The sequence below is a fragment of the Mus caroli genome, unplaced genomic scaffold (assembly GCF_978045245.1).
Source record: "Mus caroli unplaced genomic scaffold, Mus_caroli_1 scaffold_15, whole genome shotgun sequence".
Classification (NCBI taxonomy): Eukaryota; Metazoa; Chordata; class Mammalia; order Rodentia; family Muridae; genus Mus; species Mus caroli.
Genome location: NW_028227270.1, coordinates 65043759 through 65070562, shown reverse-complemented (window position 1 = coordinate 65070562; position 26804 = coordinate 65043759). Strand labels below are relative to the sequence as shown.

Genomic DNA, 26804 nt, shown 5'->3' with positions numbered 1-26804 from the left:
ATATATTTGTGAGTGGATCTGTTATTTCAGGCTTCTGGAACATTCTCCTTTGTATTGTTGGTTTGTAACATTGCACATGGGTTGGAAGCTGAGGATAGTGGCTGAATGAACAAAGTTGTAGCTGGGCAAGTATTAGGACTGTTGTTCTCGACTTAGCACCCTCATAGATAGGAAGCACGTGTCTAGACCACCTGTGGACTTTGAGCTTGGGAAGCAGAGGTAAGGATCACCAGGGCAAATTGGCTAGCTAGACTGGAGAAACTGGTGAGCTCTAGGCTTAGCTTAAGAACCTGAGTCAGTAAATAGGGTGGGCAGTGACTCAGAAAAACCCTGTGTTCACTTTGGACCTGTGCATACAAGTGCGCACTATACACATACATACATACATACATACCTTCTCCACTCCTCCAACCCCACAACCCATGTTAAGTAGGTTATTTTCCTAGTGCAGCCTTGTAAAGGTTGCTTCTCTTATTTTTACCTTTTCCAGGTGGTGGCCAGCTGAGATCTGCCATCCTCGAGCTGTTCCCTCTAACATTGATAAAATGAGGCATGATGTGGGAGAATTCCCTGTTCTCTTCTTTGGGTCCAATGACTATCTGTGGACTCATCAGGCTCGAGTCTTCCCTTACATGGAAGGGGATGTAAGCAGCAAGGACAAGATGGGAAAAGGAGTTGATGGAACATATAAAAAAGGTAACTTTACCCTCACTATTCCTCAGGCAGATAGAGACTTCTATAGCTTGAGTGTCTGCGCTGTGTCGAGTTTTACAATGGCCCAGGATGTCTACAGTGTTGTGGTGCTTACTTGTAATCCCAGCACTCAAGGCTAAGACAAAAGAATTGCCGGCTCAAGGCTACCCTGATTAAATAGTGAGTTCCATGGTGATTTTTGCTATACAGTGAGACTCTGCTGTCTCAAAGGAAAAAGAAGCCAGGTGTCAGATATAGTTTAATGGTACAGGGCTTGACTGGTAGCTGTAAGGTCATGAATTGATGCCCAATTTGTGTATCTATGCTGATACATACTTGTACTTCCAGTTGTTAGGAGTATGAAGAAGAAGGATCACAATTTTGAGACCAGATTCTGCTATTGTGTAGCAAGACCCTACCTCCTAAAATTAATTAATGTCAGGTGTGGTTGCATTCCACTTTAATCCCAGCACTCTGGAGGCAGAAGAGGTCTCTGAGTTCAAGGCTAGCGTGGTGTACCTATTGAGTCTTTAGAAAGACCTTGTCTTAAAAAAAAGTTAAGTAAATAAAATAGAGTTCTTGTAGTGCTGTGTCATCAGGGTTCTGACCTGGCAATGACATATTTCCGAGCACCCTTGCTTTTGTGGAGAAGTTAGTCCATAATCCTACCATCTCAATGTTAACTCTTAACACTACCATGAAGAGGGTTTCCTTTGAGCTTTGCCATTTTGCTGACTCAGCATCTTGTCTCATCAAGTTATTGAGCTTGTAACTCAGTTCAGTTTCGTGTGCAAGGACTCAAAGGTCCTTTAAGTGTTTTGTTTTTTAGATTTTTGCAGATTTTTTAAAACAAAAGGTGTAAAAGCAATTAAACTTGCAGGGAAATATAAACTGGTGTAACATTGCAGACAACAGGGTCTGCTGATGCTATGATGTGTCCCCTGGTATTAGCTTCACCTTTTAGCAGTCAGGGACCACAGCTTTGAGCCTCTCTCTAAAGATATAGCGGGAAAGAGGCTCTTTGAATAACTTACTGGACAAAGTAAATCTGAGAGGTACTTGGTGTTTCCTCAGTAAAAATTACCTTCTTCCTACCGTTGTCCTTTCAAAACAGTGTATTTCTTGTTAAATGGATATTGAAGCCTTAGAATTTGTTTACAAGATTAGGAGAAAATTATATTAAAGAACTACTGCTCTGGGGCTGGTGAGATGGCTCAGTGGGTAAGAGCACCCGACTGCTCTTCCAAAGGTCCAAAGTTCAAATCCCAGCAACCACATGGTGGCTCACAACCACCCGTAATGAGATCTGATGCCCTCTTCTGGAATGTCTGAAGACAGCTACAGTGTACTTACATATAATAAATAAATAAAAATAAAAAAAAAAAAAAAGAAATAGAGAACACACCTGTGACCCAGATCTTTAAAAAAAAAAAAAAAAAAAAAAAGAACTACTGCTCACTTAGTGAGGTGATTCCGGAGCAACCCTCAGTAGTTTAGATAGAACATTAGCTAGCACATGCTCTGTTTAACCCATGTCCTTAGGTCCCTATTTGCTGTACGGTGTTTGTGAGGAAACCTAGAAGATGGATACTAATACTATAGGAGTCTGAATGTCATCCCAGATAATCAGTGACGACAACATCACCATCTTTGCCTGTGCAAAACTGGCTGTCATTAAAAGTAGAAGAGGAGAGAGAGTTAGGGAAGGCCTATCTGAGCCGGCTCAGGTCTCTTGTGTGAATGATGTAGGAAGGTTTTTGGCTCTGGCAATTAGACTGAAATTTCAATATCTTTCTTCTCGTATGGGACAAAATCTCAGTGTAGCTTCTAAGATGAGAGCCTATATCTAGAAAGATGAGTGAACTAGATGGTTTATGTAGTTCTGTGGAACAGGAGAACATGGCAGTATGTGGGTAGGAATCATGAGAGATTCATTATGGAACAAAGGAGAGAATTTCTTTTAAGAAGAACAACATAGAGAAAAGTGACAGAAACCAAGGGAAAATTAGAATTGTCAGTTTATTGTGGATGAAGAACAACAAATTAGTCTTAAAGTTATTTTATTTTTATTTTTTTAGACATTGCAATCTTTTAAGGATTTTGACAGCATGTGGTGAATTTAGATATAAGATCTGCTGGTGGTTAGAAGCCATAGTGATATTTACAGAGTTAGTAAGTATTAGGAGAATAGGGAAGGCAGTCAAGAGAATGCACAAGGAAAGGAGTTATCAGGAGTATGGTTTGCGGGCTGGTGAGATGGCTCAGAGGTTAAGAGTGCCGACTGCTCTTCCAAAGGTCCTGAGTTCAAATCCCAGAAACCACATTGTGGCTCACAACCATCTGTAACAAAATCTGATGTCCTTTTCTGGAGTGTCTGAAGACAGCTACAGTGTACTTACATATAACAAATAAATATTTTTAAAAAAAAAAAAAAGGAGTATAGTTTGCACATTCCCTGTGGCACCTAGGAAATCGCACTTCTGGAAGCAAAGGGTTTATTTTTCCCTGATGATGATAGTTTTATTTTATATTTGTATAACTGATTTTATTTTGCTTTCTCAGCTCTTCAGGAAGCTGCAGCAAGATTTGAGGAGTTAAAAGCTCAAAAAGAACTAAGACAGCTGCAGGAAGATCGGAAAAATGACAAGAAGCCACCCCCTTACAAACATATAAAGGTGAGAGGACTAACCTTGGAGGCTGTGTGTTAGAGTAACACTGTACAGCTCATGGTAACAATTAAAAGTGTAAGCAATGTTGCTTTAAGAGTTGAGAGCAGATGTATCAAAAGATGGCCTAGTTGGCCATCACTGGAAAGAGAGGCCCATGGGACACGCAAACTTTATATGCCCCAGTACAGGGGAACACCAGGGCCAACACTTGGGAATGGGTGGGTAGGAGAGTTGGGGGGATAGAGTATGGGGGACTTTTGGGATAGCATTGGAAATGTAATTGAGGAAAATACGTAATAAATAAATCTTTAAAAAAAAAAAAAAAAAAAAGAGTTGAGAGCAGGGCTGGTAAGATGGCTCAGTGGGTAGGAACACCCGACTGCTCTTCCTAAGGTCTGGAGTTCAAATCCCAGCAACCACATGGTGGATCACAACCATCCGCAACGAGATCTGGCGCCCTCTTCTGGAGGGTCTGAAGACAGCTACAGTGTACTTACATATAATTAATAAATAAATAAATCTTTAAAAAAAAAAAAAAAAAGTTGAGAGCAGCCAGGCATGGTGGCACACGCCTTTAATCCCAGCACTTGGGAGGCATAAGCAGGCAGATTTCTGAGTTCGAGGCCAGCCTGGTCTACAGAGTGAGTTCCAGGACAGCCAGGGCTACACAGAGAAACCCTGTCTTGAAAAACCAAAAAAAAAAAAAAAAAAAAAAAAATGAGAGAGTTGAGAGCATAAAAGAAGAAAAAGTACTTGATTGGCATTGCCAACACAATTACGGTAGTCAGTCCTCTCCTTTTCAGACCTGGCAGTCAGCTCCTTACCTACTGAAGGATTCCACTGTAAAACCACAAAGTGGTTATTTGTATATATTAGCTTATATAGCATCATCTATATTCAGACTCTGGGTTTTATTTTTTAAAACCTGGTTTAAAATTCTTTTGGCCTAGCAACTTTGAAATTGATTTGTTCCCTAGTACTAGAGTTTGTAGTCAAGAATTCTACAACTAAATTACAGTCTCCTATCCTTTTAAATTTGGAAATTGGGATCTTAGTTGTCTGAGCTTGCCTTTAACTTTTGATTTTCTTCATTTTTCCATTAGCTGGGATTAAAGGCATATACCAGCACACCTGGCTTGAAATTTACAATTCATGTATCAACTCTGGCATTATTATTGCATGGACTACCTGAGTCTTGATTTCTTCAATCATATAAAGTGTGTCCTATAACTTCAGGGAAGTGCTACTTGTCTGTTAAAGCTCCTGAATTGCTTTATGCTAACGTGTCCTATATGATCCTGTGTGCCTTTTCAGGTGAACCGTCCTATTGGCAGGGTACAGATCTTCACTGCAGATTTGTCAGAAATTCCCCGGTGCAATTGTAAAGCTACTGATGAGAACCCCTGTGGGATAGACTCAGAGTGTATCAACCGGATGCTGCTCTATGAGTGCCACCCAACAGTGTGTCCTGCAGGAGTTCGCTGTCAGAACCAGTGCTTCAGCAAGCGCCAGTATCCAGATGTTGAAATTTTCCGCACATTACAAAGGGGCTGGGGTCTCCGAACAAAAACAGATATTAAGAAGGTAAACAAAACGTATGAGGTTTTTTTTGTTTGTTTTTTTTTTTGGTTTTTGTTTTTTAGTTGCATGATAAAATTGGTTCCGGGCTGGTGAGATGGCTCAGCGGGTAAAGCACTGATTGCTCTTCCAGACACCCTGAGTTCAAATCCCAACAATCACATGGTAGCTCACAATGAGATCTGAAGCCCTCTTCTGGTGTGTCTGAAGTCACCTACAGTACAGTGTACTTATGTATAGTAATAAATCTTTGGGCCGGAGCGAGCAGAGGTCCTAAGAATTCCATCCCCAACAACCACATGAAGGCTTACGACCATCTGTACAGCTACAGTAGTGTACTCACATACATAAAATAAATAAATTTTAAAAAAATGATTCGTCTTGACGATATGAGAAATATAACAGAGAACACACAGTAAGGAATTATAGTGAGCACCAGAGTGTAGGGGCTTGAGAATGGATGATCTTGTCATCCAAAGACCTTACAGTGATCGTATTAACTACATAAAGGACAAGCAAAGTCATAGAGGCGTTGTGAGATTATTTACTCTTTTGTGGAAATTCCTTAGCCAGTAGTGAAGATGAGGAAAAAGAGATAGTTATTGTCTTACTATTTTAATGGAGAGAAAGCATCTTAGGTTTATTAAGTGTGACACGCAGTGAGGAGTTTTCCCAGGAAAAATGCAGGACGTCTTTAGTATGTGATCTGGATGACTTCTGCCACCTCCTTCCTCATTTAATCCTTTAAACACTAGAATTTAAGAAAGTTGCTTAGGAAGGAAGTGAGACGTGCCCAGGGATGTAGGAACGGGCTTTTCCAAAGAGAGTTACCAGGCTGCTCAAGTTTAACAAATAATATTGTACATCATGGATGAAAAATATAAACCTCTTTATAATTTCTAAAGAATTTTGTTGAGATTTCTAGGAAACATGGTGAATATAGCCTGATCTGTTTAGTTATTTACCAAATACTTAATCTTGTTTACAGCCAAGATTAAGATGAAGGTCTTGGATTCTTTTGTAAATGCCAATATAGTTGTGCTATCCACATGGGGAATGTGTGAAATGTAGGAGGGAAGGAAGCAGCAGAGGAGGCTGTAGAGAAACTTTCTCTAGGCCTCAGACAGGAGGCCTCACTGGCTTGTTTTTTATTGTTACTCCTCAGTCTGGTGCACTGGTGCTTGCAGCCTGAGACTTTCTGCTGGTGGGAGTGAGGAGTGATTTACTTCATCAAGTGATTAAGGCAGCATAAATATAAATAGTAAAATGTATATAATCTTCGTTGGGAGAATTATCCGTATTTATTACTTTTTAAAATAAAAGATGTACATGTAAGCAGCAGTATTCTTTTATTATTAAGTTATGAGCAATTTCTAATTCTAGGGAGAGTTTGTGAACGAATATGTGGGTGAGCTAATCGATGAAGAAGAGTGCAGAGCTCGGATCCGTTACGCACAAGAGCACGACATCACTAATTTCTATATGCTCACGCTGGATAAAGTAAGTAATGCATCCCAGGCCGGCCTGAGTTCTACTGTTTGTCTGTGTTCTCGACAAGTTTCTGGAGTTTTGATTCTGGAGAGACTTAGATTGGTTCTTTACCCATAACAAAAAGACAATAAAGCTGTTTTTAGTACTCTTTTTTGAGTTCTCTAATATAAGCTAGGATTATTATGCCATAAAAGTAAATGAAAAGGCACAAGAGGTAACAGTTCTTTACCCTTTCATTTTATGTACTGGAGGACTAATGTGTTAATATTGAATTAGTGTGTCATTGGGGTCATGTGTAGCACTGTTTCTCTACCTTCTTTATTCTGCAGCCTTTTATACAGTTTCTCATGCGGTAACCCTCAGCCACAAAATAATTTTCATTGCTGTTTCATAACCATAATTTTGCTACTGTTTTTGTTTTTTTTTTGTTTTGTTTTGTTTTGTTTTTTAAGACAGGGTTTCTCTGTATAGCCCTGGCTGTCCTGGAACTCACTTTGTAGACCAGGCTGGCCTTGAACTCAGAAATCTGCCTGTCTCTGCCTCCCGAGTGTGTGTGCCACCACGGCCGGGTACCTTGGAGACATATGTTAAATTGTACTCTAGAAACTATGAATTCTTACTGCCAGACATTCTGATGATTGTCTGGGGTAGGGAGTTAGAAGTATTTAAACTTGATTAGATAATTTTTAATGTGTCCCTGATCTGGAAACTTTTTAACTACAAAATGGAATAAGCTGTTGCTTCTCTGGGACCATGGTTCATAAACTTCAATGTGTATTAGAGTACCCAGGTCAACTTGCCACAGCATATTGTTAGACCTGCGTAGTTTAGTATCCTCTTGAGTATGTCTGAAGCATGACCTTCCAAATGGAATTGGTGCTGATACTTACTGCTCCATGGGTGAAATTTTTTTACTTTAAAAGCACCCTCTTCATCTTATGAGGGAGAATAGTCTAATTTTCAATATAGCAGAAGTCTCAGGAAATCTGATCAGTAGCTTTTCTTGGAAATTCTAGGATCGAATCATTGATGCTGGTCCTAAAGGGAACTACGCTCGCTTCATGAATCACTGCTGCCAGCCTAATTGTGAGACACAGAAGTGGTCGGTGAATGGAGATACCCGTGTTGGTCTTTTTGCTTTGAGTGACATTAAAGCAGGTAAGAATCATTTAAAGATTCTGCGGCTGAGATCGTGACTTCCAAGTTCTTCATTTATCATCAAAATATCTTCTGTCATTCACTCAGAAAGATCTCCTAGTTCCCAAGGATACATAGACATGTAAGACTCTCCAGGTGGTGTTGGTGTATTGGTGCACACCTTTAATCCCAGCACTCAGGAGGAAGAGACAGGCAGATCTCTGTGAGTTAAAGGTCAGCCTGGTCTGCAGAGTGAGATCCAGGATAGCCAGAGCTATACAGAGAAACCCTGTCTTGAAAAAGAGAGAGAAAGAAACTGTATGGACATGTTTTTTTAATTTTATGAGCATTCATGTTTTGCCTGTGTATATGTCTGTGTTAGGGTCTCAGATCTCCTGGAACTGGAATTACAGGCAGTTGTGAGCTTCCTTGTGGATCCTGGGATTTAAACCCCAGTCCTGTAGAAGCAGAATCAGTGCTGTTAACAACATCACTGAGCCATCTCTCAACCCACAGTTTCAGTTTTTGTTTTTGTCATTGTATAAACCAGACTAGCTGTGAACCCACCTGCCTCTGCTAGAATTAAAGCATGAGCAACTGTGCCTGGCTTTGAAGGAACTTTATATACATAAAATCATATAGTAGTTAGTTCTTTTGTAACAAGTTTCTTTTATTTAGCATAATGACTGTCAGGATAAAAATTTTCTAGTCCTCTAATTTTTTTTTCTTGAGCTTTCTTCTGTGTTATAGCCCTGGCTGTCCTAGACTCACTTTGTAGACTAGGCTGGCCTTAAACTCACAGAGATCTGCTTGCCTCTTCCTCCTGTATGCCACCACACCTGGTAATCTTTCTTTTATTTTAATTTGAGACAGAGTCTCACTATGTAACCATGGCTGGACTAGAATTCACTGTGTAGCCCAGGCTGGCCTTGAATTCATAGCTTCTGCTTTCTGAGTGCTGAGATTAGCATTAATATTAAGTACCCCAAGGGCTGGTGAGATGGCTCAGTGGGTAAGAGCACCCGACTGCTCTTCCGAAGGTCCAGAGTTCAAATCCCAGCTACCACAATGGTGGCTCACAACCATCCGTAACAAGATCTGGTGCCCTCTTCTGGAGTGTCTGAAGACAGCTACAGTGTACTTACATATAATAAATAAATAAATCTTTTTAAAAAAAAATATTAAGTACCCCAAAATTGTCCTACCTTAGAAACTTGTAGCTCCTCCAGTCTCCTCTTTCATCTTACCTTCCACATTTGCCATAAACGCACCGTGTGAACCAAAGACTCTTCTATCTACATACCTTTTCTTTTTCTTAAGAAGACTCCCCCTCCCTTCTGCTCTTTTGTCCTTAAATAATTCATTTTTATTTTATATGCATTGTTGTCAGATTCCCTGGAACTGGAATTGTAGACAGTTGTGAGCTGCCATGTGGTTGCTGGGAATTGAACTCAAAGACTATGGAAGGAAAGCCTGTGCTCTTAACTGCTATCTCCAGCACCCCCATCTCCATATCTTAAGGGAGTAGTAGATTCAAGTCATGGGGTCAGGAGTCAGCCTGAGGCCTTTGTGTATACTAGAAAAGCATGGTACCACTGAACTCGTCAGCAGCCTCCACGGTTATCTTATAAAGCCACTAAGAACTGGTGGTTTTGACACTACTAGGTTTTATCATGGTCATTTTCTGTAAGAATGTAGGAGTCAAATGATTTAAGCCAGCAAGTCTGAGATTCCAAATTGGGAGTAAACTTGACATGAGTGAGTAGTAGTTTGATACTACGCTATCTGTCACATTTTTATTGTATGACAACCTAAAACCAAGGTATGTGGAAGTGGATATTTAATTGGGCCTAAAGTTTGAACAGTCACTCTGTGGTCACTCGTGTCATAGTTTTTAAATGTACAGAAAGTACATGATTTTTTAAAGATAATTTTGCAAGGGCCATGATTGCAGACTAGCTTTGGCAGTTTGTTGTTGTATTGTTGTTTTTAAGATTTTTTTTTTAATTTATGCCTATGTGTGTATAAGTGTGTTAAGTGTGCATGGTTGCCAATGGAGTGCAGAAGGGGACACCAGAGCTAGAACTGCTAGTTAAAGGTATGTGATCTGCTAGATATTGGTGCTGGGATCTGAACTCAGGTCCTCTTAAAGATTAGTGAATACTCTTAACCAGATTCTCTCCAGCTCTCTATTATCCTTTGGGTGGTTGGTGGTGGTTTGATTAAGACAAGATCTCACTGTGTAGCACTGGCTGGGCTGAAGCTTACTATGTAGACCAGCTACCCTTGAACTCAGAGGTCTGCAATGCCTGTCTTCCTGTGCTGGGATTAAAGATGTGGACACACAATGTTTTAAATTTTTAAATAAAAAATAAGAGTGTCAGTCTGCATATTTTTTCCCCTAGTTTTGGAGAGGCTAGGGATAAACCCGGGGTTTCTCACATATTAGGCAAGTCTTCTATAGTGATCTTTAAATTTTACTTACTGCTGTGGGTATTGTGTTGTATTCTTTCAGTCGATTTATATTATTTCTCCATTTATAAAGTGGAATATTTGGCCTCAGACAGTTCCTCAGCTGGTTTGAGGCATACCTGATCTACACATGACACTGTGAATGCATGAAGCCAACACAAGTTCAGATCACCTAATCATATTATGTCATAATGGGCAGGTATCACCAATATGTATTCTTACTCTCTTGATAGTATTACTTTGTAGTAAAATGCCTCTTTCCTTGAATGCTTCCAGATAAGGTACATTCCTGGCACACATAACTGGCAGGTGTTCTTTAAATTTGCTTGTGTGCCCTCTGATAGAGGGCGATGGGGCGTACCCTTGCCACACTGAGCATGTGGAGATCAGAGGATATCAGCTGGTGCCTTTACCTTGTTCTGAGATAGGATTTCTTTGTTCGCCTTTCTGTTGACACTAAGCTTCCTGCACGAGGATTCTCAGTCTCCACTCCTCAGTTTTCATGTGGATTCTTATGATTCAGGCACAGGGCCTTGGGCCTGAACAGCACCTGCTTTAACCAGTGAGGCAGCTCTTCAGACATGTTTTGTTTGTTGTCTTTTTTTTTTAAGATTTATTTATTATATATAAGTACACTGTAGCTGTCTTCAGACCTTCCAGAAGAGGGTGCCAGATCTCATTACAGATGGTTGTGAGGAACCATGTGGTTGCTGGGAATTGAACTCAGGACCTTTGGAAGAGCAGTCAGTGCTCTTAACTGCTGAGCCATCTCTCCAGCCCCTTTGTTTTGTTGTCTTAAGATATGGTCTCACTCTGTTGAGTGCTGGGATCACAGGCGTGCACCAACATCCTACCCTCAAGTTGTGCCTTTGTTTTTGTTAGTGAGTTAGCGTATTTTGAATTTAAATAATTGAAAATTGAAAGAAGTCATACTTTAATGGCAAGGGTTATTTTAAATATTAAGCTGCTGAAATTTCTGTCAAGTTAGCTAATTAATAACATACTTAAATTTTTGTTCTCTTAAAAATACTCTTAACCGGCTATGATGTTGTATACCTTTAATCCCAACGTGCCCCAGAGGAAGAAGCAGGAAGATCTCTGAGTTCAAGGTCAGCCTTGTATACAGAGTGAGTTTCAGGATAGCCAGGACTATATAGAGAGACCCTTTTTCAAACAAAAGCAAAAAAATCAAATAAAATTATTAGTAGCTAATAATGACATTATATAATGTCACATATAAATAATTAAGAAATAGTATAACCGTATATGTTAATATTTCTGTGGTCTCTTATGCAGGCACTGAACTTACCTTCAATTACAACCTAGAGTGTCTTGGGAATGGAAAAACCGTCTGTAAATGTGGAGCGCCCAACTGCAGTGGCTTCCTGGGTGTGAGGCCAAAGGTACCACTTTTCTAAACTTTTATATTAGGAGCAATGGTATGTCTTCCCTGTACAATGGTAGGTACAGTACTAGGGATGACTTCATTGTAAGAAGCTATTTCTTTGCAATAATGTAACTGGTTATCAGCAGTGCCACTGACAGTTTAATGAGTATGCTCATGATCTAGTTGGTGTTGCTGCAGTTTGACTCAATAGGACTCTTATAGCATCCCGGAATGAGGGAGGTCAGACTATAAAATAAAAACCTACAAAGCAGGTTAATTCCTGGTCTCAGCTCACTCATTCATACCTTCTGGTAAGCTATTTAGATCCCCGAATTATGTTTGTGTCCTTTTTTCTTTTTCTTTTCTTGAACATGTGCCTGTCCTCTTGCCCTTGCCCCTTACATGCTGGAATTACAGGTATCCATTCCCATACCTGCCTGAGTTTTCTTTGTTTTGTTTCTTTTTTTTTTTTTTTTTTTTTTGGTTTTTCGAGACAGGGTTTCTCTGTGTAGCCCTGGCTGTCCTGGCACTCACTTTGTAGACCAGGCTGGCCTCGAACTCAGAAATCCGCCTGCCTCTGCCTCCCGAGTGCTGGGTTTGTTTTGTTTCTTTGGTTGGTTGGTTTGGGGCATTTTTGAGACAGTTTCTCTGTGTACACTTGGCTCTCATAACACTCACTTTGTAAAGAAGGTAGATCCACCTGCATCTGCCTCCAAAGTGCTGGTAGTACATGTATCATCGCCCTCACCATCGCCTGGCGACAGATGTTTCTCACTGAAGGTTTATTCTCCTCCACCAGATTCATTTGTGTGCATACAACACATGTTTGAGTACATGTATAGGGTTAAGACTCGGGATGATAGACAAGAGCCTTTACCTGCTGAGTCATTCTTCACCCTCCTTATGGTTTCCTTTTCTTCATTCATTCGAGACCTGGTCTCACTGTATAAGCTCTTGCTATCCTGGTACTGTGGACTAACCTGTCCTTAAACTTCCAAATATCCGTATGCCTCTGCCTCCCCAATTCTGGGATTAAAGGAGTACCCCACCATGTCTAGCTTATTTAATCCTGCTTTTCTTCAATACTATTTCACGTTTTTCTTACTATTAGGTAGTCTTATCCTGCTTTGCTTTCTTTTTCCTTTTCTTTTGAGACAGGGTCTCACTGTGTAACCTGGATAGCCTGTACTTTCTCTGTAGACCAGGCTAGCTAGCCTCTTACTTACCAACATCTGTCTGTCTTGCTTCTTTCTTGGTTCTGAAATTTAAAAGAGTAAACTACCATGCTCGCCTTAACCATCAGTTTTTAGTGATTGTTTAAGTGTACCTGCCATGGTCTGGCAGTCTACCAGCGGGCTCTCATTCTAACAGTGGTTCTGAAATTTAAAGTTGGTACAAAGAAGTTTACACAGTGATTCCAACTAGTTGTTTCCCATCATGTCTATGAAGTTCAATATCAAGAGTGAAAAATACATAGGAACCAATAGGAATCTCATTGTTTTGAGCAAAATCTATGAAAATGAATAATATCCATTAATATTTTACCTTGTTAAATTAGGAAAATCTTCTACGTTACATTAAGTTTCTTAATTGATTGCTAGTTGGTGCTGTATTTCCCATGTTATAATAATAATGGAATTTATCTCACAGTTATTAGGGTCAAGTCCTTGTAAGATGACATTTCATGTATGAAACTATGAGAATGAAGTACCAGAGCATAGATTAGAAGTTGAAATCAGGGCTGGTGAGATGGCTCAGTGGGTAAGAGCACCCGACTGCTCTTCCGAAGGTCTGGAGTTCAAATCCCAGCAACCACATGATGGCTCACAACTATCCATAACGAGATCTGACTCCCTCTTCTGGAGTGTCTGAAGACAGCTACAGTGTACTTACATATATATAATAAATAAATAAATAAATAAATTTTTTTTTTTTTTAAACATTTAAAAGTGGCGCACGCCTTTAATCCCAGCACTCGGGAGGCAGAGGCAGGCGGATTTCTGAGTTCGAGGCCAGCCTGGGCTACAGAGTGAGTTCCAGGACAGCCACGACTACACAGAGAAACCCTGTCTCGAAAAGCCCAAAAAAAAAAAAAAAAAAAAAAAGAAGTTGAAATCATTGTATCCCATCAGAGTAGTAGGGGTTTTTAATGAACCTTGTTGCTGGCTAGACAAAGGCCTTATGGGAAGTTGCAGACATTAATCTAATTTGACCCCACTTGTCTTGTTGAAAACCAAAAGTGTGAAATAATCTTGTGCTTTTCTAATGAAGTGTTTAGTGAAGGTTTGTTGAATAAACTGATAACCATGCATGTCTACACAGAAATCTGTAGTTATATACACACCAGAGGTTATTTAACACTAATGAAAAGAAGTGTTTTTCTATTGTTTCATTCCAGTTTAAAGACTATTATACAAAAGTGTTAAGTAAGTGGATGTGGTATTCATACAACCCTAGCACTGGAGAGGTTGAGGCAGGCTGAAGTGAAATTTTAAGGCCAGTCTGGATTGTATACAAGATCTTATCTCAAAAAATAGCAAAATAATAAAAGCCAGAAATGTGGCTTAGTAGGAAAGGGAATTGCTGCCAAGCCTGGTGGACCTGCATTTTGTCTCCAAAGACCTAAAGATGAAAATAGGGAACAAAGTCTTTCAAGTTATCCTGACCTTCACACACATGCACACACACCATGGTACATTTGTGCCCATATACAGACACTTGTACACAATAAGTAGATGGGATTTTTTTTTTTTTTTAAAGATAAAAGCTGGGCATTGTCATGCATACCTTTAATCCTAGCTAGCACTTGAGAGTGAGAGGCAGGTGGTTCTCTTTGAGTTCAAGGGCAACCTGGTCAGCATAGCAAATACCTGGGAAGCCAGGGCTACATAAAAGAGAACCTGTCTCAAAAAACAAAAGGAAATTTTTTTGATCAAAGAAACAAGAATAGAGCCTTCCGAAGCCGGGCGTGGTGGCGCACGCCTTTAATCCCAGCACTCGGGAGGCAGAGGCAGGCGGATTTCTGAGTTCGAGGCCAGCCTGGTCTACAAAGTGAGTGCCAGGACAGCCAGGGCTACACAGAGAAACCCTGTCTCGAAAAACCAAAAAAAAAAAAAAAGAATAGAGCCTTCCAAAGCTGACAGTTTGAACAGTACAAGAAAGTGAATATAGCATTATGTATTTAAAATTTTTATTCTATAACATGTATATGTGTGTTTATGCAACACTTGCTGCAACAGAGGCTGCAACATCACGTGTTTATGAATGTTGGTGAAACGGGTTAGCAGAGGGTATCTGGTCTCCTGGAATTGGAGTTACAGACAGTTGTGAGCTGCTGTATGGGTTTTCCACATCACAGCTGGGTCATCTGAAAGAGCAGCAGGTGCTTTTAGCTGCTGAATGATCTCTTCAGCCCTATTAATGCTGACATGAATTGGGCATCCGATGTGTCATTGTGTCTTCCTGCCTTTTTATCTTTATAGCAGTCTCTTGAGTATTGTCTTATTCCAGACAAAGAGACTCGGGTTGATAGGATGGTTAATCTATTTAAAGTTACATACCTGAGCTCAGGGTGTTGACTATTCAATATCTGACCTCCAGAATCAACCCATTGTCACAGAAGAAAAGTCAAGGAAATTCAAGAGGAAGCCACATGGGAAGCGCAGGAGCCAGGGCGAAGTCACCAAGGAAAGAGAGGATGAGTGTTTCAGCTGTGGGGATGCTGGTCAGCTCGTCTCCTGCAAGAAGCCAGGCTGCCCTAAAGTCTACCATGCAGACTGTCTGAATCTGACCAAGCGACCAGCAGGTTGGTGCTTCAGTCCATTCAGAGCACTCCTCCTCTATCAGGGTTTTCAGAATCTGATGCCTGCCACTTGTGTCACTCAGATAGCACATGCTGTGTGTAAGCACGTGCCACATTGAGAGCTCTGCTCCATATTCTTATTTGGCAGTGAGTGAAAACAAAGGCCTAAAATCCCAGCTTATATAGAAACAGAAACTTTTATTTCCATTTACCTTATTTTTCCTTCCCAGCAACCATAAAGATTTGTTTTCTGTTCTATGTATGTCTGTTCATGGGGCAGTTCAAGTGAAGCTTGGGTAAATGACTTGTTGAGAATAGTTCAAAGAGCTACCCTGAAAAACAGTGAGGCATCTTAGAGAATTCAGGTTGCAAGAGTCTCCTACCTTCAATGTAGACTTTTTCTTTGTGGATGAAGTAATTGTGTCAGTTTAACACCAGACAAAGCTGCTCAGGCAAATGAGATACCCAGGACTTTGTGTCTTCTGGACAGTGACTTGGATCTTAGGATTTTAGCTATTTGGACATGCTAGCTGTTGTGAAAGACCAAGAACAGATGTGTGTGTGTGGCTCTTTTAGAGGGAGGTTATTATACATTATACTAATGCCTGCTTCTAAAATGTACAGCGAGCTTTAGCGTAGAAGTCAGGAGAGTGTGTTTATGAGTTGGTTTTCTTTTGGTTTGTATAATCTGACGTCGTGATATAACAGAAAGCCAAGTAAGATGTGGGCAAGGCCATTACACTGAAATGTCAGAACCAGGAAAGAGAAATAGGGATTCGCTTAGAGTGTCTCCTGGCACAGGATGTGACTGGCATAGTTCTGATGAGTTCCATCAGTGAAGTCTAGTGTATTCATTTGGAGATGGGAACATTTACATGCTGTTGTTCATGGGGACTAGATGCAAGGTTACGTTAGTTCTAGGGTTTCCCTCTCGTTCTACATGGACAATGCAGATAAAGTTCTGTGCTGGTTTCAAGACTTAAAATTCAGCAAAGGTGAGTCAGCTTCCCTTATTATTTTTGCATCTGTATATATTCTATTTCTGTTTAAGACAAAATAAGTATGTTAAAAGGCTGGAATGTTCCTCTTTGAGTTAACTATTTAAAAGCTGTCAAGAGCTCGGTATGATCATACACTGAGAAATGTAGGTGCAGACAACCCTGGCTCCATGGTGAGTCCCTGTCTCAAATAACACAAACAAACTAAATTTTAAAAAGCTCTTCTAGGACAAATAGAATTTGCAAACAAATGTGGAAATATTGATAATTGTTTCATCTTTAGAGGAACGTTGGGGTTTGTTTGGTTTTCTACTGTACAGCCCTTCTTGCTAGAAATAGTCTCTTGCTTGTGTTTAGTTGATAACTTAGTTACTCAACCTTGATTCTTTGCTGTTATTTTATATATTGTTTTGTGCAGAAGAGGAAGCTGAAATTCTGGGGAAGGAGTAACGGCAGGTGAGTGGCAACAACTCTGAAGAACGTGGCAGTGTGAAGGAGGCTTTGCAGCCACTGCTGTGCACCAGTCTCAGAGCCATGGCTCATCTTCCATGCATCTATTTTCCCTAAGCTTTTCTTCACTCTTGTTTTCAGGGAAGTGGGAGTGTCCTTGGCACCAGTGTGACGTGTGTGGGAAGGAAGCAGCCTCCTTCTGTGAGATGTGTCCCAGCTCCTTTTGCAAGCAACATCGAGAAGGGATGCTTTTCATTTCCAAGCTCGATGGGCGTCTGTCTTGTACTGAACATGATCCCTGTGGGCCCAACCCTCTGGAACCCGGGGAGATCCGTGAGTATGTGCCTCCCACAGCGACGAGTCCTCCAAGCCCCGGCACTCAGCCAAAAGAGCAGTCATCAGAGATGGCTACTCAGGGGCCCAAGAAATCTGATCAGCCACCTACTGATGCTACCCAGATGCTGCCACTCTCCAAAAAAGCCCTGACAGGGACTTGTCAGAGGCCACTGCTCCCTGAAAGACCTCCTGAGAGAACTGACTCTAGTTCCCACCTTTTAGATAGGATCAGAGACCTTGCTGGGTCAGGGACCAAATCCCAGTCCTTGGTATCCAGCCAGAGACAACAGGACAGGCCACCTGCTAAAGAAGGACCAAGACCTCAGCCACCTGACAGAGCCTCTCCAATGACCAGGCCAAGCTCATCACCTTCGGTCAGCTCCCTGCCACTGGAAAGACCTCTAAGAATGACTGACTCCAGGCTGGATAAATCCATAGGTGCTGCCAGCCCAAAGTCCCAGGCAGTGGAGAAAACTCCAGCCTCCACTGGCCTGAGACTTTCATCACCAGACAGGCTGCTAACTACTAACAGTCCCAAACCCCAGATTTCTGACAGGCCCCCAGACAAGTCCCATGCCTCTTTGACCCAGAGACTTCCACCTCCTGAGAAAGTGCTATCAGCTGTGGTCCAGTCTCTGGTAGCTAAAGAGAAAGCCCTGAGGCCTGTGGACCAGAACACCCAATCAAAGCACAGACCTGCTGTGGTGATGGATCTCATAGACCTAACACCTCGCCAGAAGGAGCGGGCTGCTTCTCCTCAGGAAGTCACCCCACAGGCTGATGAGAAGACAGCAATGCTGGAGTCAAGCTCATGGCCGTCCAGCAAAGGTCTGGGGCATATGTCACGAGCTGCAGAGAAGAGCAGCGTGTCAGAGTCCCTCCAGCCCGCTGGAAAAGTAGCAGCTCCTTCAGAACACCCTTGGCAAGCGGTTAAATCGCTCACCCATGCCAGATTTCTTTCTCCGCCTTCAGCCAAGGCTTTTTTATATGAATCAGCAACTCAAGCCTCAGGAAGAACCCCTGTGGGAGCTGAGCAGACTCCAGGACCTCCTAGCCCAGCACCAGGCCTGGTTAAACAGGTGAAACAGCTATCTAGAGGACTCACTGCCAAGAGTGGGCAGTCTTTCAGGTCTCTTGGGAAGATCTCAGCTTCCCTCCCCAATGAAGAAAAGAAGTTGACAACCACAGAACAGAGTCCCTGGGGCTTGGGAAAAGCCTCACCAGGGGCAGGGCTTTGGCCTATAGTTGCTGGACAAACACTAGCCCAGGCTTGCTGGTCTGCTGGGGGCACACAAACTTTGACACAAACTTGCTGGTCTCTTGGAAGAGGGCAAGACCCCAAACCAGAAAATGCAATTCAAGCTCTTAACCAGGCTCCTTCTAGTCGCAAATGTGCAGATTCAGAAAAGAAATAATACAGTAAATGTCACATAACTAGACAAGCTGTCCCCAGGGTACCATTTGGGGAGGGAAATCTTCATTTCTTTTTCCTTCTTGAAAACAAACGTATTCCCAACACTTCCACTGTTCTTCTTTCCTTATATCTCGACACTCAGAACTCTTGTGACATTAGCCCATGGGGACTTGTGGTTGTGAACCATGTATGGGAAGTCACCGGGCCCCAGTCAAGGAGACAGACAGACTTGAGTCTCTTTGCCCTAACTTTTACATATGGTCAACTTAAAATAAAAGTCCACTCTGGAATCAAGCATGGAATTCAATTCCACTGGTCAACTTGGAAAGTGTAGGGGCTCTCAAGGCTATTTCCCTAGCCGAACCGTGTCCCATTGAGAACCCTGTAAACCCTTTTGGAGAACCTGGTGTTCATTCACATCACTGGCAGTTTCCTGAATATTGATATGTGCAAGGGCAGGGGCCCAGTCATTATTGTGAGACAGAATTACATAAGGCTCGATCCCAATGAGCCTAACTTGCCTACTTGGGTCCCCAGATTTCAAGGACCTTTGACCAGGGAACAACAAAGTACTTGTAGGCCATGGGTTTCCAGTTCTGTTTTCAAGTGGTTTGTTAATGTTTGGGGGTTTTTTGTTTTTGTTTTTTTGTTTTTTGTTTGGGGGGGGGGTGTTTTTTGTTTTGTGGCCCAGAGTGTGGTTATATAGAACATACATCTCCTGGTTGGAACATGCATGCATGTATGTGCATGTGTGTGCCCACAAAGCTCTTCTGTAAATGGAAGGGTACTACATCAAGGCCAAGGTGAGCTGTTGGCTGGGGCAGCTGCTGCAGTCTCTGTGTTCTTGTTTGAAGATTTGTCCTTGGAGGAGCATCTAGTTAGAGGAAGATATTCTCTGAGAATGTAGTGTCCCAGAAGTGGACAAGGGCGATTGGCAAGCTTACCTTTCTTTTCTACCAATAATCCTCTCACAAGAACCCCCATCCTCATTTCCTCAAACACTCAGGTGCTTTCAGATTTCAGTCTCGGGCAGTGGACATAGGGAATTTATGGCAAGCTCCGAGCAAGACACACCACCTTCAAGGTGAGTGTCAGATTCCAAGGAAATTCTTTCCTGATCTTGTGACCTCCTACCTGAGGGGAGGAGAGAATTCCTACCTGAAAAGAGAAGACCCTCTCCACTTCCCTGCAAATGACTGCTCTCTGTAACAGAGACCACATGCCTGGTAACTTAGCTCAGTGGCAAGCCAAAACCCTTCCCCAAGACTGGAGAGACGTGATGTTTGGAGCAATGTCCGATCTAAGCAATGACTCCTCATAACTGCTGATTATCTGTTACTGCTGCCTGAGCTGGGGCCCAAGGGCTGGGAATCTGTTGGTGCTACCTTGCCCTACCATTTCCCCAGCTCACAAACTGCCAACAGGAAGTGCTGTTTGGCTAGTTGTACCACACCCACCTGCCCTTTGTTCTCAGATCATGTGTTTGTTTACCTGTCAGCTTTGCCAACTCAGCATCTTTAGCAAACAGCATCTTTTGGCCTTTCTGACTCAGTTACAGATTTTACACCCTCAACAGGAGTCTGTATATTCCCCAGTTTCCTTCTCCCTAAGTTCCTGTTGAGGTTAGCTTCCATCTCTTCTCGAGGAAAGAACAGTGGTATATTAGCATTTGCGCTTTATATAAAAATTGAAAGTAGGATCTGCTTTTATTTCCCAAAGCCTGTCTCTGGAATTGAGACCCTTGAACTCAGGCAGAGGGATGAGGCTGGGGCAGGGCTGCCCCAAGTTTGGGGGCCTAATCCCTGCACTTCCCTGAAACCTCAGAATCTCCCCTCTGAATACACCTGCCTAGTTCTCTCCCCTTTAATCCTCTCTTCCCACATCGTGAGTGAAAAAGCTCTTTTGTTGAAAAGGAAGAGAAAAAGCGTCTTATTTTCTTTTTAAAAAATTTTAAACCATGAAGAAAATATTTTTAAAGAAATTGACCCAGGACTATATTCACTGTATTACCTATTTATCATGTGTGAGAGTGTAAGTATATCCCTGCAGCTAGTAGACGCCTCCCTCCTTTCCTTCCCTCCCTCCCTCCCTCCCTCATTTCTTAGGCTGTGTGAATAGGTTTGCTTGGTGCCAGTCCTGTGCCCTTTGCTCTCCTGTCATCTGTAGTTGTGATCAGAAAAAGATACCTGCACTGCACTGTCAGAATCTCCTTTCACTATGTTGTGTGTTCGATTACCGTAGCTGTTTCATGAAATAAACTGTGAAGTGGGGGGTGGGGGGTGCAGACTATGTAAAAATTTTAAGTGAAGAAGTTTGGCCTTGACCTAGCTTCTCTACATTAGGTTGAGTAGGTAATTGGCTTTGACCGTTGTCTAGAAGTGTCTCACAGGACAGGAGGGAGTGAGGTGGGGGCACAATTGGCCACTTGTCTTTTGTTTTGATACTTCCATTCACCACCATTCTTTTGGAGCCTTCCTTCCAGACCTGCTGGGAGAACATCTGCGCTGTGTACTTGGTCTGGAGGGGAGGGATTGGGGGATGCAGGGGAAGATCAGTCCTTCTGTCCTTTGTTGCCACTTAGAGACTCGGTGGAACCTCACTGACAGCATCCTAAGGATAGTGTTAGAACTGGGCACTGGTTACTATACCTTAGTAACACAAGTATTGGGGTGGAGCACCTTGCAGTTCCTCCTGGACTGCTTTTGGATCCTGTAATAACCTTTTCTTCAAGGGTGTGAATTGGCAGCAGAGAAATAGGTGGTTATTTTGGCTTTGGCTGAGTGCTTAAATTTTGGATGACCAGAGAGTCTGCACATGAGACAGCTCCCAGGAAGTAGTTTCCAGGGACGAGCCAAAGGCAGAAATGTTCACAGGTAATAACTAATACTTCTTGTTCAGTTGTAGGGGAGGGAATAGAAGGGACTTGTTGCAATTTTGCATTCAAGACTTAATTTTTCTTCCTGCTGGAGCCAACCCATTTTAATAGATGGTAAGCCATCATTTACCACCACCACACCCCCAAAGTATTGTTAAATGTCTGCTTCCCTAAAATTACTGAGTTTGAGATTATTTAAGTGACTATGTCAGGCTTTTATCTTTTTTTCTTTTCTTTTTTTTTTTTTTTTTTTAACCAATAATGCATCTTTGGTACTTATTCTCTACCCCACACTACAGTCTGGGCTTGAAGTACAGTGGTGAGCCTTTGTGGCCCTGCACTGTGAGTTCCCGAACGCTGGACACTGGTCGTGTTCCAGTGTTGTTCCAGAACTGACAGGAAGGATGTCTACGTTGTCCATTCAGGGCACTCAGGAGAGCATTCAATTTGATGTACACACACGCCCTCCAAGTCGAGGTACTGTCATCCCCTTGGAGTTTGTCATTGGATGAGAAGAGGCCCATTGTTCTCAAACCTCCTAGACCACAGGGCAGGAGTGGCCGCAGGAATTTACTGCTGTTAAAATGGAGCTATTCATGTTCATTATCCCAAGTCATTTAGACCTAGGTAGCCACTGCAGGAGCTTTGATTGGCTGTGACCAGTTCACTCTCAGTTGAGCTTCCTAGGTCAGTACAGAAGTTGTTATAGTGTAAATTGAAATAAAATAATTGCTTTGTACACAATACAATGTAATGATGGTGCTAATCTCATGGTATAAATAAGCACTGCCAAGGGTTGAGGGAGTGGTGACAGGAGAAACCCGGGTTCCTGTTGCAAAGATAGTTTATATAGGTTCCTTTCAGCTCTAAGAGGAGGGAAGCAGGCAGAGTCAGTAATGCCTGCCAACCCAACCCTGGAGTGCTTCAGTCCAGTCCAGAGGAGGAAGAGATCCTGTGTCCAGATGATGACACTGAGTTTCTTAGGGCTAGTATCGCCTTGACCATAGCTTTTATCTATCCTGCCCAGGAAAGGTCAGAAGAGAACTGTGGACGTGGGGTAGCCATTACCTTCTGCTTCTCTACCTCCTCCCTTCTCATGGCAGCATCTCAATTGCTTATGAAGAATAAGGGCAGTGTTTCTTAAGAATTTTGGAAGAGCTTTGTTAGACAACAACAACCTCAGAAGAGATGTTTCCTGACCAGTATAAGCAAAACGCATTAAACTCTTTTGTGGTTCTTCCCCTATAACAGCCTTCCTGTGACTTTAAGAACATAAGTCTACGAGAGGCCCTAGGAGTTGCTCCTGGGAGCTTAGTGCACCTTGGCAGAAGCAGACAGGGAGCAGAGCAGAAACTGAGGTGTTGGCATTGTTTCTAGGTTGGGCAGAGCAGGTGGTCTCCAGGTTGTGGTGGTGCCACCGTGTGTATGTAGGTGAGTGTGGAGGCTGGGTGAGTACAGCATCTAGGAGCTCATGGGAAAGCAGCTTTCTAGGTCTCGGCAAAGAAAACTGACTAGAAAGCTATCTATATTTTTTAAACGGGAAAAGGGTTCAACGAAGGTCCGTCACTGTGTTCTCTCGCCCCCAACCGGTTGCCAGCTGGAAGTGAACCTAGTGAAAAAGAGGGGAACCCTATGCTAGGAGTCCCCATAAACATGTACTGTAATTCTTTGTATATAGAAAAAATTACTGTAAAGTAAAGTTTAACTTTACTCTTATGGCCCTTGCTCTGTGTTTTTATTGTCTCTGGGGAAACATTGCATAACAAGACAGAGGGCTGACTGGTTTAGAATAAGAGGAGACAGCCTGGATCCTCCAAGCACTGGGACTCCTCCCAGGTGCACTGGTTGTGCCTAAATATCCATCCTTTATCTCTCTACTGATCGTGGCTGGTGTTAGTTTCAGTGGCTTCACAGCAATCCTCTACCACTCAGGGTATTTTGAGGAATTATTTTAGAGAAATGAAACCAGCACTTTTGAGTTCTATTTTTGAATTAAAGTTTCACTGTACAGTTCAGGCTAACTTCAAACTAGTCTTCCTCCTGTAGCAGCTTCAAAGGCTAGTTTGAAGACTCAGGCTTAGGAGGGAAAGCAGAGACAAAGATAGAACCCTAGTTGAGCCCACATCCTCACCAATAACTGGAAAGGGTTGTAATACACTTCCTCTTGCTTAAACAGAAAATATTAGCCCTTTTTACATAAGCACATAGCTTTTCAGTGTTTCTGATCCTGAATAAGTTAGCAGTTGCCTTATTTTTCTTATTCTTTAATTAGTTTTTTTAGGGGTGGGCTGTTACTATGTAGCTGTGGTGACCTGCAAATCAAAAGCCTACCTGCCTCTGCCTCCAGGGTGCTAGAATTAAAGGCACAGGCCACCATTCCATCTTTTTATTTTTTGGTTTCTCTGTATAGCCTTGGCTGTCCTGGAACTCACTCTGTAGACCAGGCTGGCCTTTAACTCAGAAATCCACCTGCCTCTGCCTCCCAAGTGCTTACTGGGATTAAAGGCGTGAGCCACCACTGCCCAGCCACCATTCCATTTTAAAGCCCTTTTTTGTTTTATTTTTCACAATAGTTTTCACTGTGTAGCCCTGGCTGAACTGGGTATCAGTCTGTAGACCATGCTGGCCTTGAACTTGGAGATCTGCTGCCTCTGCCTCCAGAGTGCAATAAGTAAAGGTTTGGCAGCTTCAAGGCCTTTTTCTAAGTTAGTAACTAAATTGGATGTATAAGACCTTTTTGAGTTACAGAAAGATGGAGTTGCCTCTTGCTGAATACATTATAGGGTTTCCCTGGGAAGCTTAGGACTGAGTCACAGCCCTGAGCACAGGTTCAGACATGACACAACAGGTAGAGCTGGCCAAACCAACTCGTCTTGAGGTTGGTGTACCCAAGCCTTTCGTCTCTGGGCACAGCTGAGGTGCTTTCCTTCGTCTTCTCCTGAACTTTGTACTTTTCCATCTCAGCCTCAGCGTATCTTCACCCCCACAAAAGAAAAAAAGTGATATAGTATGCCTAGTATTTGCTCTACACTCAGACATGTAAGCACTAATAAAAAGGCCATAAGAGGGCTGGTGAGATGGCTCAGTGGGTAAGAGCACCCGACTGCTCTTCCGAAGGTCTGGAGTTCAAATCCCAGCAACCACATGGTGGCTCACAACCATCTGTAATGAGATCTGACTCCCTTTTCTGGAGTGTCTGAGGACAGCTACAGTGTACTTACATATAATAAATAAATCTTTAAAAAAAAAAAAGGCCATAATAAAAAGAGCCCATTGTTTACCCATTGTTTCAGTGATAACCTTAGGAAACTGTTACTTAGTTTCCAGATGGGAAGTCTTCATATAAGTGAGGCCCATTGGCCCCAGGAACAACTAGGTGTCTTGACACCCAGTGCACACAGCAAGGAAATGCATCAATTTTATTTACAGTTCAGAAGCTACTTAAATAGTCTGGACAGAAGTTCTGGCCAGGACAGAAGCCCGGGATTCAAATCATCCCTTATCCCTCCTCATGCCCACAATCAGCCCAATACTGCCTCCGTTCCATGGGCCAGCACAGGCAGGTGCCACCTCTGCTGTGAGAGGCACCTGGAATAGCTCAGACGCTTGACCATTCCAGCCCAGACAAGAGTCAGGTCCAGCCTCTCTGGGAATTCATCTAATTCCACTGGGCCAGATGAGTCGTGACTCAGTGATGACAACAGCTGTAGAAGTAAGGGTTTGCCTTCTGGCTCAAATCCACACCTTTGTCCTCTGTCAACGAGAGAGGTGACTGCTCAGCACTACTTTTATGTCGGGGCATCAAGTAGGTCACCAAGAAGGCTGGGGACCATGAGGAAGTACACACCTGTCATCACCTGGAAAGCAGCCACACTGACGTAATCCTCTGCCACTTTCTGGAAGAGTTCATCTGGCAAGCAAAGAATCAGTGAGGGCCTGAGACCAGCAGCCCTGGGTATCCCAGTGGCCCAGCCCTCTGAACCTTTCTGCTCTACTGTCCTGCCTGTTCCTGCTGACAGGACCCAAGACAACACTCACCCACACTTTGGCCTGTCTTGCTGGATGTTTCAAAGAGCTGGGCTTTGATATCTGCAAAGAGAAGTGACTGTCTTCACACCTGGGGAGCACCCCTAAATGTAGCTAACAATTCTCCTAAACCACACAGGTTCAAGAAGGCCAGAAAGCAAGCAAGACTGTCATTCCCATCTTTGAAATACACTCAAGCAGATAGTACCCGCCCCCAAGCCCCCATCCTCAAAGACTTAAAAACAGCTACTATCAGCATAGTCCTGAACATCGTGGAAGTCTACACGACGGCGCCGCCTGTCTTCCTCCAGCAGGTCACTCTTAGTGCCACACAGGTAGATTTGACAGCCCTGTAGCAGAAGACAAGGCTGAGATTATCTCCACAGACCAATACAGTCTCTATCCCTACTCTTGTGAGATCTGGCCACCTACCTCTTCTAAACTGCGCAGCTCCTTAACCCAGAACTTGGCTCTCTCAAAGCTGCTGCTGTCTGTGAGGTCTTGGTAAGGGTAAGACAAGAGAGACATAAAGATCAGCGGCTTCCCTCTGATGCTGGCCTGTAACCTAACCCTTACTACTTGAACACGCCAGAATCCAACCCCTTACCATAACAGACAATTGCAGCTTTAGCACCCCGGTAATAGATTCTGCTCATGGCTTCGTAGCGCTCGGAACCTGCTGTGTCCTGAGGGGTGAAAGGAGTTAATAAGCTCCTTCACAAGACTACAAAATAGGCCCCATCTTCTAGACAAGCCCCCTCCTTTTTTTAGACGAGTAAATGGGTGTGAGGAAGGAAAAACGACCTCTATGAGGCTCCAGTTGGCTGGTTTAAGAGGCAAGACATTAAATTCGAGAGACAGGTTTGCACAAGACTCTGTTCTCAAGGGACTTACCCAAATACCCAGAGTCACCGTCCGGTCTCCAACGCACATCACCTTGGCCACGAAAGCAGCCCCGATGGTCTACAACCAGGGAAGAGATAAGTGTCGAATACCGGCCGGTCCCCTTCCTCCCATGCCTGCTCCGCAGGGGGGCACTCACGTTCTGATAGGGCCCCACCAAGAAGCGGTCGTGCACGTATCGTTCCACCAGGCTCGTCTTGCCCACGTATTCCTTGCCCAGCATAACCACCTTGACGTCCACGCGCTGCCCGCTCATGCTCCCTGGGCCGCCTCACCCACTTCAGGGTCCGCGCGGCCCAGGCAGAGCCCAAGCCTCAGACCCCAACCCCAAGGGCCTCGCACCTCGCAGGCCCCTGGCGCCTCGGCCCGGGGCGCTCCGTCCCTTGCAGAGCCGCGGCGCGGGGACGCGCACAGCTCCCTCCACCGCGCCGCAGAGCCCTGCGGTGCTCACCCGCGCGACCGCCGCTGCGCCCGAAGCTCCGCTGCGCCGGGGTTACCGACCGAATCTGAGGTCCTCGTAGCTAACTCCAAACAGCACCGCTGGGACTGGACGCCAAGAGGCGGGACGCCCGG

At 43.3% G+C, this 26804-nt stretch overlaps 2 protein-coding genes across 10 annotated transcripts in view; one reads left to right on the top strand and one right to left on the bottom strand.

Annotated features, from left to right (window-relative positions):
* Nucleotides 1-23018, top strand: part of Nsd1 (nuclear receptor binding SET domain protein 1) — a 110277-nt gene extending 87259 nt beyond the window's left edge. For 7 of the 8 annotated variants that reach the window (XM_085831053.1, XM_021180996.3, XM_029468506.2 and 4 more), the window contains 8 exons: nt 491-696; nt 3256-3368; nt 4677-4946; nt 6324-6440; nt 7448-7589; nt 11337-11443; nt 15028-15232; nt 16819-23018. In XM_085831053.1, coding sequence (XP_085687179.1) covers nt 491-696; nt 3256-3368; nt 4677-4946; nt 6324-6440; nt 7448-7589; nt 11337-11443; nt 15028-15232; nt 16819-18428 — 2770 coding nt within the window. In that variant the 3' untranslated portion in view covers nt 18429-23018. Of the gene's footprint in view, nt 1-490; nt 697-3255; nt 3369-4676; nt 4947-6323; nt 6441-7447; nt 7590-11336; nt 11444-15027; nt 15233-16645; nt 16684-16818 lie in introns of all 8 variants that reach the window. The other variant, XM_029468508.2, reaches the window with a different exon arrangement.
* Nucleotides 23019-24707: 1689 nt separating this feature from the next.
* On the bottom strand, nt 24708-26788 carry Rab24 (RAB24, member RAS oncogene family). 2 transcript variants are annotated; one of them, XM_029468510.2, is made up of 8 exons: nt 26371-26788; nt 26223-26291; nt 25936-26014; nt 25761-25828; nt 25579-25678; nt 25341-25391; nt 25150-25212; nt 24708-25074 (listed from the first exon to the last, which is right to left on the bottom strand). In XM_029468510.2, the coding sequence occupies exons 1-8, from the start codon at nt 26485-26487 to the stop codon at nt 24824-24826; spliced, it is 798 nt and encodes a 265-aa protein (XP_029324370.1). In that variant the 5' UTR covers nt 26488-26788; the 3' UTR covers nt 24708-24823. The 2 variants fall into 2 exon arrangements, with proteins under 2 accessions (XP_029324370.1, XP_021035780.1); XM_021180121.3 differs by having other exon boundaries at nt 24708-25055; nt 26371-26785.
* Between the last annotated feature and the right edge of the window lie 16 nt (nt 26789-26804).